This window comes from Panthera uncia, chromosome X (genome assembly GCF_023721935.1).
Source record: "Panthera uncia isolate 11264 chromosome X, Puncia_PCG_1.0, whole genome shotgun sequence".
Lineage (NCBI taxonomy): Eukaryota > Metazoa > Chordata > Mammalia > Carnivora > Felidae > Panthera > Panthera uncia.
The window spans coordinates 781,903-796,500 of record NC_064817.1 but is presented as its reverse complement, the minus strand read 5'-3'; the positions used below and the strand labels follow the sequence as shown (position 1 = coordinate 796,500).

General features: G+C 60.9%; 1 protein-coding gene across 1 annotated transcript in view; it reads right to left on the bottom strand.

Moving 5' to 3' along the window:
• The window catches only part of IL3RA (interleukin 3 receptor subunit alpha), a 17,884-nt gene that overhangs the window by 1,328 nt on the left and 1,958 nt on the right, over window positions 1–14,598 (bottom strand). Inside the window, exons 2-10 of the mRNA XM_049644870.1 lie at window positions 13,373–13,469; window positions 10,664–10,782; window positions 10,190–10,307; window positions 9,419–9,551; window positions 9,060–9,235; window positions 5,465–5,580; window positions 3,201–3,227; window positions 2,401–2,512; window positions 289–395 (exon numbers count right to left, since the gene is read on the bottom strand). Coding sequence (XP_049500827.1) covers window positions 289–395; window positions 2,401–2,512; window positions 3,201–3,227; window positions 5,465–5,580; window positions 9,060–9,235; window positions 9,419–9,551; window positions 10,190–10,307; window positions 10,664–10,782; window positions 13,373–13,436 — 972 coding nt within the window. The 5' untranslated portion in view covers window positions 13,437–13,469. The remainder of the gene's footprint in view (window positions 1–288; window positions 396–2,400; window positions 2,513–3,200; window positions 3,228–5,464; window positions 5,581–9,059; window positions 9,236–9,418; window positions 9,552–10,189; window positions 10,308–10,663; window positions 10,783–13,372; window positions 13,470–14,598) is intronic.

The window sequence follows — 14,598 nt, the reverse complement described above, 5'->3', positions numbered from 1 at the left end:
CCGGGCCCCCCCCCCCCCCCCCGTCGTGCAAGGACATTGGGGGGACCGGGAATGTGGGCCAGCGATGAGAGTCCCCCCAGCGGGGACACGTGGGGACACGCAGGCCAGCCTGGCTGCGCCCGCGGACTGGTAGTGACGGTCTAGGGACACAGGGGGGTCCTGAGGGCACCGCACCGGGACCGGCGTCGGCAGGGACCGGATGGCACCACGGGGTCCAGGCTCACACAGGGCCGGACCCGGCGGCGGGGGTGGGGCGGGGGGGGGTGGGGTCAGGGGGCGGCTCGCTCACCTTTGGCACAGCGCGACCCCCAGCCCCAGGGCCAGCAGCGCGCCCAGCGGGATCAGAGCGGAGGTCAGCCAGTCTCGGAAGTGCGTGTCCTTCCCGAGGTCGCACTCTAGGGGAGGGGGAGGGGCGCGTCGGCGTGTGCCCGGGGTCGTGGTTCCTCCCCCATGCGGCAGGCTCTCGGTGCGCCCAGGAGGGGACAACGTCCACCTGCCCCTGCGGGGGTCCCTCCCACGGGGCCGGCTGCACCAGCCCCAGCGCGAGCCCCAGCCCCCAACCCCAGGCCCCAGGTGCCAGCCGGACAGGCTCACACCCCAGCCCCCAGCCCTCTGCCCCCTGCCCCCCCAGGGCCCAGCTGCAGCCCAGCCCAGTCCTTAGACGGCGAGCTTTCCCTGCAGCCTGGCCAGCACAGGGCCCACCGGGTACACTGTCTTCTAAGCCCTCGGGCTCCCCGTGACAGCAGGGGGGGGGGGTCCCTGTGGGGAGTGCCACCACCTAGTCCCACAGGCTGGGTGGCCTAGCAGCAGATATGTGTGCCTTGCAGAGCCCTGGAGGCTGGGGCTTTGAGAGCCAGGCGGGGCGAGGCTGGTTCGTCCCGACGCCCTTCTCCTTGGCTGGTAGAGGCCGTGCTGTCCCTGTGTCCGCACCTGGCCGTCCGTCCCTCTGTGCATGTCTGTGTCCTCAACTTCTCTTCTTGAAAGGACCCCAGTCCTGTGGGGTCAGGGCCCACCCCACTGACCTCGTTTTACCTTAATCCTCTCCTCAAAGACCCCACCTCCACATACAACCACATTCTCAGGTCCTGGGTGGGGGGGGGGGGGGGGGGGGGGGGTGTGAGGACTTCAACATATAAATTCGCGGGGACACATTTGAGTCCACAACAGAGAGTCTGCAGAAACGATCACGTCCAGATGAGGCCCCAGTGGAATACGATGGACCCTGATCCCATGACTACTGTCCTTATAGAGACAGGAAACTGGGACAGAGAGACACAGGAGAAGCCACATGGAGACAGAGGCTGAGACACGAAGCACGTGGCCACAGGTCCAGGGACACCTGGAGCCCTAGAAGCTGGCAGAGGCAGGAGGGACCCTGCCCTGGAGCCTCTGGAGGGAGCACAGCTCTGTCCCATCTGGACCTCAGTGGCCCGGCCCTGCCTGGATCTCAGGGGTCCTATCCCCCACCCCCACGCCCTGGGATCTCAGTAATCCCGCCCTGCCTGGATCTCAGTGGCCCTGCCCTGCCTGGATCTCAGTGGTCGTGCCCCTCCTGGATCTCAGGGGTCCTGCCCCTCCTGGATCTCAGTGGTCCTGCCCTGCCTGGATCTCAGTGGCCCTTCCCCTCCTGGATCTCAGTGGCCCTGCCCTGCTTGGATCTCAGAGACCCTGCCCTGCCTGGATCTCAGAGGTCCTGCCCCTCCTGGATCTCAGCAGCCATGTCCTACCTGGATCTCAGCGGCCCTGCCCTGCCTGGATCTCAGCGGCCCTGCCCTGTCTGGATCTCAGCGGCCCTGCCCCTCCTGGATCTCCGTGGTCCTGCCCTGCCTGGATCTCCATGGTCCTGCCCCTCCTGGATCTCAGTGGCCCTTCCCTGCCTGGATCTCAGTGGCCCTTCCCTGCCTGGATCTCAGTGGCCCTGCCCTGCCTGGATCTCAGTGGCCCTGCCCTGCCTGGATCTCAGGGGTCCCGCCCCTCCTGGATCTCAGTGGTCCTGCCCCTCCTGGATCTCAGCGGCCCTGCCCTGCCTGGATCTCAGCGGCCGTGTCCTGCCTGGATCTCAGTGGCCCGGCCCTGCCTGGATCTCAGTGGCCCTGCCCTGCTTGGATCTCAGAGACCCTGCCCCTCCTGGATCTCAGTGGCCCTGCCCCTCCTGGATCTCAGTGGCCCTGCCCTGCTTGGATCTCAGAGACCCTGCCCTGCCTGGATCTCAGAGGTCCTGCCCCTCCTGGATCTCAGCAGCCCTGCCCTGCCTGGATCTCAGTGGTTCTGACCCTCCTGGATCTCAGGGGTCCTGCCCCTCGTGGATCTCGATGGTCCTGCCCCTCCTCAATCTCAGCAGCCCTGCGTCGAGCTGGGCTCGACGCCCGCCAGGGAGTCGTGAGAGGGCGCCCCACTCACCAAAGCGCCGCACGGCGCTCCACTCACTCCAGGTTTTGCGGAAGGGCGCGTGCGCCCTCAGCCTCACCGCGTAGTTTCCGGGGTTGGGGAGCACGAAGTAGCTGTCGGGCGCCTGCGGTTTCCGGGAAGGGAAGGCCGTGCCCGGTGGGCGGGGCGCTCCCCACGTTCGCGCGCCAGGACTCTCGCCCGAGCCGGCCGTCGTGGGGGGCGGGCGCGCGCAGGCGCGGCGGGGGGCGGGGGGCCACGTGGATACCGGGGGGGGCTGCGGCCGCGCGCCAAGGAGCCCCCGGGAGCAGGGACAGAGGCCTGGGACGCGGTCCCTGCGGCCTCCGGAGGGAACGCAGCCCCGCCCCGCACGCCTCTCAGGCGACAGGTGTCCAGGACCCCAGGACCACAGCCCCCAGCTGTGGTACCTGTTGTAGCCCCCGCCCCCCCAGAGAGAGAGAGGGTCCGGCCGCAAGGTACGGCCCCCCAGAACCTGTGGACGGGACCTGAGTCGGAAACGAGGTGTGTGCAGGTGTGAGTGAGGGGTGGGAGGGGGGCTCAAGCTGCATGAGGGGGGCCCTGAAGCCAATGACAGGTGTCCTTGTGAGAGACAGAAGGGGGGACACAGGCTCAGAGGAGAAGCCCCGGGAAGGCGGACTCCCAGCTCCGTGCGGTCTGCCCCCAGCACTGCGTAGGGGTGAGTGGGGCCCACACGCACCGCACAGCCCCGCGCAGGGGAGCGGAGGGAGCGCACTAACACACGGCCTGCCCTTCGTGATGCCGAGTTGGGGGGTGGGGGGCTGGGGGACACTCACCTTCTCGGTGTAGGCGGGATCTGAGCCCTGCAAAACAAAACCAGAAGGCGGTGGGTGCCCGCTGCTGTCCCCTGAGAGGGACCCTTGTTCTGTGAGCCCTGTGGTTGGGTGGGAATCGCCAATATAATGTGCGAATCAGTATGACCGTAAAGGAGAGATTGACTGAAAACTATGTGGCCTTGGAGTCCCGGGGGTGGGGGTGGGGGGGTCAGTTGCTTAAGCGTCCGGCTTTGGATTTCGGCTCAGGCCATGATCTCACAGTTCGCGGGTTTGGGTCCTGTTTCAGACCCTTTTTTGGTTTTTGGTTTTTGGTTTTTGGTTTTTTGAGAGAGAGAGAAAACGCACGGGAGCAGCAGAGAGGGAGGGAGAGAGCGAGAATCCCAAGCAGGTTCCCCACCGTCAGCACAGAGCCCCCTGGGGCCTCGAACCCACAAACGGTGACACCGTGACCTGAGCCAAAATCCAGAGTCGGATGCTTGGCCGACTGAGCCACCCAGGCGCCCCTGTACCTGGTCTTATAAAACAAAAACAAAAAAAAACAAAAAAAACGTAGAATTAATAACGTTTGTGTTTTTGACCACTTGTACGTTTGCAGAAACATGACGTATCATCACTAGTGAACTATAAACAATACATAGAATATACAAAGAAGTAAAGAAAAGTGATGGGGCGCCTGGGTGGCGCAGTCGGTTAAGCGTCCGACTTCAGCCAGGTCACGATCTCGCGGTCCGGACTTCAGCCAGGTCACGATCTCGCGGTCCGTGAGTTCGAGCCCCGCGTCAGGCTCTGGGCTGACGGCTCGGAGCCTGGAGCCTGTTTCCGATTCTGTGTCTCCCTCTCTCTCTGCCCCTCCCCCGTTCATGCTCTGTCTCTCTCTGTCCCAAAAATGAATAAAAAACGTTGAAAAAAAAAAATTAAAAAAAAAAAAAAAAAAAGAAAAGTGATACCTTAAAGTCAATAATTGAGTATGAAATACTAAGTAGCTCCAAACGTTTGCTCATTGTCCTTCAATTTGCAGACTTAACATTTTTTAAATTTATTGATTGATCATCTCTGCGCCCAACGTGGGGCGCGAACTCACGATCCCTCAGATCAAGAGTCACATGCTCCACGGACGGAACCAGCCAGGTGCGTCACTCACTAGACATCACTCTGCATTTTCCACGCCTCTGTGTATACACGGGATGCCCCAGGGTGGCCCTTGTGTCCGGCTGTCATTCGTGGGGGGTCGGATTCCACAGCGCGGATATATTTTGTTCGTCCCTTCTCTTGGGTCATTCCCAAACACAGCTGCTGTGACCAGTCAGGGCCCCACTCTGCTGGGATTATGTTTACACTTCTCTGGGAGCCACACCTCGCAGGGGATCTGCTGCCTTGGTAAGCTGGAACCAAAGGCTCTTCCAAAGCGACTGCGCCATTTTTTACGTAAAGGATACGGTTTTATCCTGGCTCTTGCAATGCGGAGAATGTTCATCCATGAGGAACATCTCATAGAAGAAGGAGCCACCTGCGGGTTTCCTGAAACGGGCCATACCGTTCAAAATGGCCACGAGTTAGTGGCACAAAAGTGTTCCAGTCAAGTGGGTGACAACCTGGCTGACACTGGGTTGGGCCAGACTTTGTCATTATCGCAGATCTAATGGGTGTGGACCGGCCTCTCCCTGCGGTTTCCATTTTCTCTGCTATCTTTTCATGTATTTATGGGTCATGAATACATCTTCTTTGGGGAAGTGGCTGTTTCAACTTTTTGCCCTTTGGGTTTTTTTATACAGTTGTTTATCTTCTTGGTATTGACTTGAAAGAATTCCTTATCTACCCTAGACGTGCGTCCTTTGACAGACAAATGTGGAACTGGTTTCTTCCACGTGTGACCTGCATTTTCAGTTTTACCTCTGTCTTTTCAATAGCCAACACTGTTACTTTTGCTAAAGCTAAAAAAAATTTTTTATGCTTCATATATTTTTTTTGATGATTTTTAGACACACACACACACACAAAAACTTAAATGATCTTTACTTTTTTCCATTTTTGTTAGCTTTTTTCATTTTATGTAGAGTTTAGCTTCTATTTATTTTTAAATTTATTTTTGCTTATTTTTTATTTAATGTTTAGTTTTAAAAGATTAAAAACAATTTTTTTTGGTTCATATGTGTGTGTGTGTGTGTGTGTGTGTGTGTGTGTGTGTGTGTGTCTTTATCTGCTTCCAAACCCTCGGGGTATAGATTCCGGAGAATCTAGAATTTCCAGTGGGGGCAAGCATTTACCTTTTGTATTTCAAGTTCGTATGTAAATCTGTGATTAAAGTGGCTTGACATTTTCCACTCCATGACTGAATAGGATTTATTACACATTCCGGTGATGTTGGGCAGACTTAATCTCTCTAGGGAAGAAAAAAAAAAATTATGAGTAAAATCAATATTTTTCATCCCCTAGAAGATACTTAAATTTTTAAAAAAATATTTATTTATTTTTGAGAGAGAGAAAAGGAGAGAGAGACAGGGCATGAGCAGGGGAGGGGCAGAGAGAGAGGGAGACAAAGAATCCGAAGAGGGCTCCAGGCTGTGAGCCGTCAGCACAGAGCCGGACGTGGGGCTCGAACCCACAAACCATGAGGTCATGACCTGAGCCAAAGTCGGACCTTTAACCAACTGAGCCCCCCAGGCGCCCCTAGAAGATGCCTTTAAAACAGGCTTCTTACAAATTCGGATGCAGGGGAGGCAGAGAGAAGGTCATTTCAAGGTTGAAGACAGGGCAAAACACCAAGACAGATGCCTGACAGGATATCTGGTTGAATGAGGGCCAGCTGCTCAGACACCAGCCTGCGAGAGACCCCCGCCCATCCCGAGATCCTTCTGGAATGCGCTCCTAGGTCTGGACTACACCTCACGTTTTCCCCTTGGCCACACGTCCACTGCTCTCCTGTCCGCCCGTGGGGCTGCTGGGACCCTCCCGTCCGTCTGTCCCCCCTTTGGGGTGCCGTTCCGGGGCTCTGCCCCCAGCTCTCCCTCCAGAGGGTCGGCCTCTCTGTCCCCAAGGCGTCAGTAGCTTCCTGTGTGACCGCGTCTGAGACGACACCACGGGTCCGACCGCCATGAGGAGCCCAGCCCTGCGTCCTTGCCCGACTGCCCTGCGGTCCGCCTGGACCCCTGGCAGAGAGCTCCCCGCAGGGTGGTCTCCAGCTCGGGGTCTCCTCGTCTTTTTCTCGCTCCTGCTCCCCCTCCTCGCCTTCGCCCTCCTCCTCTCCCTCCCCCCTCCTCCCCTCCTCTTGCTCTCCCCCTCCTCTCCCTTCTCTCCTCCTGCTCTCCATCCTCCTGCTTTCCCTCTCCCTCCTCCTCCTCCTCTCCCCCCACCTATGATGTCACCCTGCACCCAGCCTCCTTCGGTCCCTCTTTCTACCCCAGCAGCATCCACAGAACCCACTGCAATTCCGTCCTGGGAAACAGTCTCAAAAGCGGCTCCCCCCGCCCCTCCCTGCAGCCATCCAGGCTGTGCCCGTCTCCTGCTGCCTTGCACTGGGACCTTCGGGAATGGCCTTCCCCCCTCAGGACCAGGACGCCTGCGGCCAGCAGCCTGCTTGGGAGGACGCGCCCATGGCAGGGCCGGGAGGGAGGCCCGGGCGGCAGGGACTTCCCAAAGAGCGGCCGCTCAGTCCTGCTGGGGAACCACCCTGCGGACGAAGGAACGCACCTGGTAGGAGCCCTCCAGCCCAGGGCGAGGGAGCCGGGTTACTCACCAGCCCCTACGGCTTCCGGCCAAGCACCTGCTCAGGGGCTGAAAGGCTCGGTCAACACATAGCACCCACGTGCAGGGGCACGTGCAGGCCCGGGGCCCCGCGGGGCAGGAAGGGCCAGGGCGAAATGCCACTTAACTTCTAAGGAGCTCTGCAGGGGCGCCTGGGTGGTTCAGTGGGTTAAACATTCGACTTTGGCTCAGGTCATCATCTCCCGATTCGTGGGTTCGAGCCCCGCGTCGGGCCCTGTGCTGACAGCTTGGAGCCTGGAGCCTGCTTCGGATTCTGTGTCTCCCTCTCTCTCTGTCCCTCTCCTGTTTGCTCTCTCTCTCTCTCTCTCTCCCAAATAAATAGTGTCTTTGCAGATACAGTAAGTGAAGGTTCTGGGACGACCTCCTTCTGCATCAAGGTGGCCCTAAATCTGATGACGACTGTCCCTATAAAAGTCAGAACAGGAGACACAGACACAGAGGGGAAGCCCCAGGAAGACGGACGCAGACACGGGAGGGACGCAGCCACGAGCCCAGGGACGCCTGGAGCCCCAGAGGCTGGAAGAGGCAGGAAGGACCCTCCCCTGGAGCCTCAGGAGGGGGCACAGCCCTGTCCTGCCTGGATCTCAGACTCCGATGCTCCAAGCCTCGTGCTTTGGGATCGTTTGTTAAGGCAGCAGCTGGGAACCAACACTCCCCCCCCCTCCCCCCGCCCCGGACCCGATTCTCCGTGTCAGTGGGCGATGTCTCTGATACTCTGAGACAGCCGCACCTGCGGGCCCGGACCTGGCCAGTCCACGCCCAGGGACGTCGCTGTCCGTGGCCCCAGGCTTGGGTTCTTGGTCTCCTGGTGCCATCTGGAAATCGCTCATAATGGTATGGCACGAATTCCCCACGGCTGCCACAGCAAAGTCCCACAAACTGGTGGCTGGGGCCATAGAAATGTGTCCTCTCCCAGGTCTGGAGGCCAGAAATCTGAAGTCCACGTGTCCCCAGGGCTGGTTCCTGGTGGAGGCTCACAGGGAGATTCTGTTCGAGGCCCCTTTCCCACTGCGGGCGGCTGCTGGGGAGGCTGGGCGTCCCTGGGCTGGACACACGTCACCTCGCTGTGCCTTCCTCCTCGCCCGGCCTTCTCCTCCGTCCCGGCGTCGGCCTCCGCGTCTCCTCCCCTTTGTACGGGCAGCACCGTATTGGATTGGGTGGGGGCTGCCTTACTGCACGTGCAAAGACCCTGTTTCCACATGAGGCGCCTTCGCAGGCGCCCGGGGGTGGCCAGATGTTTGCGCAGCACAACCGGCATCTTCGAAGTCGTGCAAGTGAGGTCCTGGTGCGCCCGCGGAGGCTGAGGCCAGGCGCGTTCCCAGCTGCGCGCGTCCCCGCCGGGCGCTCACACACGCCCGGAGCAGCCCAGCGCGCTCCCTCCCCGCCCGTGCCGGGAGCCGGGAGCCGCGGGGTGGACACGGGGGGCGGGGGCGGGGGCAGCGTGCGCGGCGTCGCACGAGGCCTTGGACGCGGTGCGCAGGCACCCGCGAGGGAGCAGCGGACGCAACACAGCGTCTCGGCCCCAGGGGAGGGAGTCCGCGGGCGCAGGAAAAGGCCCCCCGCTTTTCCAGTAGGAGGCCTGTCTTGTCCCCTCTGAACCCCCGTCTCAGCTCAAGCGGCGGCTCACTGCCCCCCGCCCCCACGTGACCCCGCGCTGCGCGGTGCGGCCCCGGCTTCTCGGGGCTGGCAGGGGCCACCGTGCGGAGAGGGGTCCGCTTTAAGGGAACGAACCAGAGAGAGCTCTGCTAACGTGGGGTCCGCGCGCCCCGAACCCGAAGGAGGGTGAACACAGGGCCTCGGCGGGCGCCACTGAGCCCCCCAGACTCGTGGCGGGAACACGTGCCATCGCCTGCCCTGACTCCCCCCCCCCCCAGAAGGTGACCCCCTGGGGAGGCGATTAGGCTTAGGTGACGTCATGAAGGTGGGGCCCCCCCGGGATGCTTTCCTGGCTTCCCACGAAGACCACACGGCTCCCTTTGTCTGTGCCCCGTGCGAGGTCCCGGCGAGGAGGGGTCCCCAAGCCAGGAGGACGGTGCCCCCCGGGACCCACATGCGCCCCCAGAACCGTGAGAAAACCCCCCCCCCTCCAGGACTCACCGATTCTTGCTAGTTCCACAGTGAGGTCCGAGCACGGGATCCTCGCGCCCTTGCTGGTGCCCTTCACCAGGAACCGGACGTGTTCCCTGAGCCGGGACACGTCGTCGAAATGACACCGGATGTGTGTCCCCCGATCGTCCACCCCGTACCGGGGACACTCCTCCTCCTCGTAGGTCCTGCGGCCACCGGCGGGCACTCAGCAATGACCCAGCGCCCCCCCCCCCAGCCCAGCACAGCAGGGGCCGCCAGCCGTGACCCAGCGCCCCCTCCCAAGCCTGGCGCGGCCGGGGACACCGCTGTCCCCCCAGGGGCCCCGGCGCCCGGTCGACCCAGCCTGCCGCGCCTGCGGCCGCGCCTACTTGAGGTCCTGCCAGTACAGGCGATACTGGACGTCCCCGGGGGCCGCGCGGCCCGCCTCCCAGCTGCACGTCAGGAAGTCCACGTCGTGCACCCAGCAGCCCAGACGCTGCGCCGCCGCCTCAGGGTGGCCCTCTGTGCTTGCAAGGGGCGGGAGACAAAAGCACGTCCCCGTGAGCACCGGCGCCAGCGTGTCCAGGCCCCGGGCGAATTCACACACACTTTGCAGCAACAAACGCGGACGCGTCCTGCGCCGGCTGGCCTCAGTTTCCCCCCGCGGCTTGACTCGGTTTCCCCCGGGGCTTGCCTCAGTTTCCCCCGTGGCTTGACTCAGTTTACCCCCTGTGGCTTGGCTCAGTTTCCCCCCATGGCTGGACTCCGTTTCCCCCCATCAAGCGCCTCTTAAAAACGGCCGAGCTCTCTCTGAAACGCAGGTCACCACGCATGCGCTCGGGACACGGGACCCTCGTCCCCGAGGCCCCGGGCCCACCTGGTCCCCCGATCGCCTCGCGCCCCTCCCCTCCCGGCCTCAGCCCTGCCCACCATCCCCGTGTCCTCATTTGCCCAGTTCGCTTCCAGAAGCCCCCGCGGACGACCTCCTTCCGCGTGCGTGGACCGCCCCCCCCCCCCCCCCCCCCCCCCCCCCCGGGTCGCGTCCTTTTGTCGCCCCCCCCCCCGGAGACCCCGCGGCAGAAGTGGTGACGCCTGCGTCCGTGGCGCCAGCTGGCGAGGGGCGGCCCACGCCCTTCTGTGCCGAACCCCGCTGCCCTCACCTGGCCTGGGGTACAGGATCCCCGCGGAGAACGGCCGGTCTCCGGTGGAGGCGACCGTGAAATTCGTCACCTGACACGAGGAAAGGACGCGGAACTCGCAGTAACGCTTATCGGTGGCCTATGGGGAGCGTGTCACGTTGGGCCCTGTCGCCCAGGGCGTCAGAACCCCGGACGCTTCCCGCCCTGAGCCATGCGCCCTCGGGCTCCCGTGACCTTCTCGGAAATCCCGGCCACGTGCACGGGCTTCTGCACGAGGCGGGATGGGACGGGCGGTGCCTGTCGTGGGGTCTCAGCACGGCCGAGTTGCAGACCCCCAGACGCGGGCCCCGGGGCCACGGTACCTGGCGGAGACCCCCCCACCCCATCCCCCAGCCCAGCCCGCAGGAGAACCCCCACGTCTGAAACACCAGGGCCGGATGGTGGCTCTCGGGTCCCCGGAGGACCCCCGGTGCCGAGGTCAGGGGATGAGCCTACCTTAGTGATGAACCTCGAGTTGATGAAACAGCCGATCTCAGACACGTTTCCGCTGAGGTCCCAGGTCAACCTTCTCGTCTCCGGCTGCATTCGCAGGTTCTTAATCGGCGACTCGGGATCTGAAACGTGGACACAGGGTCGCCTGAGGTCACAAGACGTCCCACCGCTGAGGACTCATGGTCCGTGGGTTCGAGCCCCGTGTGGGGCCCTGGGCTGACAGCTCAGAGCCTGGAGCCTGCTTCCGAGTCTGTGTCCCCGTCTCTCTCTCTGCCGCTGAGACCCAGACGCCCATCAGATACTTGGTGAGGTTTTCTCTGGGGTCCCTTTGAAGGTCCCACAGGTCCCACAGGACATGACTTTCATAAACGTCCACCTCCTTTACGGCCTGTGAGTATGATGATTGCTGATCAAGATCAACGACCTTCGTTTCATCAGCAAAACCAACCCACGCAAACACGTAGCTTTCCTCCTGGGGGTTCTCGCGACACATAAGGATAATTTACTCCTTAACAATTAAAAACAAAAAACATAAAACCCCGAAGGGCGCCCGGGTGGCTCAGTCACTTCAGCGTCTGACTCTTGAACTCGGCTCAGGTCATGATCGCACCGTTCCTGACTTCGAGCCCCGTATCAGGTCTGTGCTCACAACGCGCAACCTGCTTGGGAATTTTCTCTCCTTCTCTCTGTCTCTCTCTCGTCTCAGAAATAAATAAACAGTAAAAAAAATAAGAAAATGCACCAAGGGAAATTTTTTCTAAGTTGAAAATGTAATTTTTAAAAACTTTTTTAGGTTTATTTGTTTTTGGGACAGACACACGGGAAGAGCAGGGGAGGGGCAGACAGGGAGGGAGACACAGAATCCGAAGCGGCTCCAGGCTCCGAGCTGTCGGCACAGACCCCGACGCGGGGCTCGAACCCACGGACCGCGAGATCATGAGCTGAGCCGAAGTCGGACGCTGAACCGACCGAGCCACCCACGTGCCCCGAAAAACGTTAATTTTTAACAGATTCTTATGCCTCCAAATTTACGCTGAGTTCTGCCAGCTCAACATCGAACGTCATTAAAACGGGTATGAAAAATGAAGTAATGAATCTTAATTTTAGCAGATCTTTATCATATTTTACGTGGTGTTTATGAATAACATCAATAGCTATAAAGGATCCGATATTTAAGGAAGAAATAGTATCCTGCGCACAGACTTTCAAAAAAGAAAGGAAAGGATGGGAAGTATTTTGCGACTTCGTTTTCGGAAGTCATCGTCATCCCAACATCAAAATCAGAGATATGAAGAGGAAACGCGAGGGGCGCCTGGGTGGCTCAGTCCGTGATGCGTCCTGTTTTCGGCTCGGGTCGTGATCTCGGGGTTCCCAAGTTCGAGCGCTGCGTCTGGCTCTGTGCCGAGCGTCGGAAGGCTGCTTGGGATTCTCTTTCTTCCCCTCCCCTGCTCGTCCTATCCCTCTCTCTCTAAATAAAGAAATAAACTTAAAAATTAAGAAATATAAGAAAATAATAAAAGCAAACTCAAGGCCAGTACCCCTTATAAATATAGAAATCCCTTAGCCAATAAAATCCACAAATACATAAACCCGGTAATACCACGCGACCCAAGAGACTTACTCCGGGAATACAAGGTTCTTTTAACCATGAATAGAATTCACCCCATTCACAGAAAACTAATAATCTCCATAAAAGCAGGAAACAAAAAAATGACTGAATTTAAAACCCATTTGGGATTAAGGTATCTAAGCAAACCAGGAATGGAAGAAAATTTCCTCATCCTCATAAATCTATGAAAATGTTTCAGCTAATTCAGACTCACTGGTGAAAGACTAACCACTTCTACTTAAGGCTAGAACGGGGCAAGGCATGTGATTTCGACACTTCCTCAGTGGTGCTGCCTGGATCTTGGGGGTCCTGCCCCTCGTGGGTCTCAGGGGTCCTTCCCCTCCTGGGTCTCAGGGGTCGTGACCTGCCTGGATTCCAGTGATCCTGCCCTGCCTGGATCTCAGCGGCCCTGCCCCTCCTGGATCTGAGCCTCTGGTCCCCACAACTCTTCAGAAATAAGTGCCCGTGTTTAACGTCCGCAGGCCCTGGAATTTTGTCCTGGCCTCCGTCGCAGACCCTGACAGCCGCCTTCAGGGGACAAAGACCTTCGTCTCCGTCCCCACAAAGCATGTGAATCTCACTCGCGCTAGAGGAAGGAGTGAACGTCTAACGGGTTGTGAAATCTTGTGGCTGTCCCCCCACCCCCACCCCCTGCTGCTCACAGCGCCCCGACTGATAAAACGGCCGAGGTGAGGCGGGGACACTGAGGTGCTCCTGCAGAAGTAAGACGCTTGGTGGCCCGGAGCCCCGCCCACCTCTGCCAGCGCTGGGAAAGGGGCGCCTGGGCCCTCTCTCGCGCCCCCTGTGTCCTGGGAACCTTCCAGATGGCGCCCGGTCTGCAGGCAGACGGCCCTGCGTTCCCTTGGGTCACTATTGAGTCTCCCTGTCCTTTCCTGAACCCTGGACCCCCCTCCTCCAACCCCCTCTCCCCTCCTGCCCCCTCTCCTCACCCCAGTCCCTCTCCTCCTCCCCCCCCTCCGCCCCCCTCTCCCCGCCTCCCTCCCCCACCCCCCCCCCCCCCCCCCCCCCCCCCCTCCCCGCAAAGCCACGGAGCCGCAAACACCTGGACAGACGCGCACAGCGCTCGTGGGTTTCCGCCTCACCTTCGTCCTTGTGCAGCAGACAGCACGCGGGCGTGAGACACAAGGCCAGCCACAGGAAGGCCATGGCGCTCGGCTCCCGCGTCCCCGACGGCGCGCACTGGAAGAGAAGGGACCCTCAGCGCGCGCCGTGCGGGGCGGCGAGCCCGGGGCACCGCGGGCGCAGGGCGCACGGAGGGAGGGAAGGCTCCGGCGGGACTGCGTGGGCGCACCCCTGCGCGCGTCTCCTGCGTGTGCACGCGTGGGGCCAGCCCTGGGGGGCGGGGTGTGTGTGTGCGCGCGTCCGCCGGCCGGCAGAGACCCCCCCACCCCCCCCCCCCCCCCCCCCCCCCCCCCCCCCCGCCCCCCCCCCGCCCCCCCCCCCCCCCCCCCGGGCCGGGAAACGCCGCGGGGCAGAGCGGGGGAAGGAAGTGCAATTAAGATACGAAGTCAACACAGACCCGGGTTCCTGGGCCGACAGGGTTACGGGAACTGGAGGCTGCCCGCCCCCGACGCCCCAGCCGGGACTGCTGGCCACGGTCGCCAGGGTCGCCGCAAAGCCCGCGCGCCCACCTGGCCCTCCTGGGCCCGCACCTGCGTGCCCGGGGCCTCCCGCTCTCCCTACCGACCCCGCGCGCGCGCCCCATCTCGTCACGCGCGCCCCATCTCGTCACGCGCGCCCCATCTCGTCACGCGCGCCCTGGCGGCCGGCGCTCTGTGCCCCGCAGAGAGTCGCCCGCGAAACGTGCCACCCGGTCAACCCCGTCTGGAAAATCTCTGCCGGGATGGAAGAGCTGGGGCCGCCGACCCCGACACCTGTGCTGGGCATTCACAGCCCCCGTCACAGGACCCAACATGGACCCCACCCAGGGGTTTCCCCTCCTCTCCCGAGCCTCTCTCTCGCAGTTCTCCCGTCTCAACGCCCGAGAGACCCCCTCCCAGGAGAGGGGGATGGTAGGAGCCACGATTGCCTCTGGGTTAGTAATAGAGGGATTGTAGTGGGTTTGTAATACAGGGATTGTAGCAGGTTAGTGATACGGGGATTGTAGTGGGTCTTTAATACGGGGATTACAGTTGGTTTGTAATAGACGGATTGTAGCGGGTGTGTAATAGAGGGATTGTAGCGGGTGTGTAATACAGGGATTGTAGCGGGTCTGTAATACAGGGATTGTAACGGGTTTGTAATACAGGGATTGTAGTGGATCTGTAATACAGGGATTATAGTTGGTCTGTAATACAGGGATTGTAGC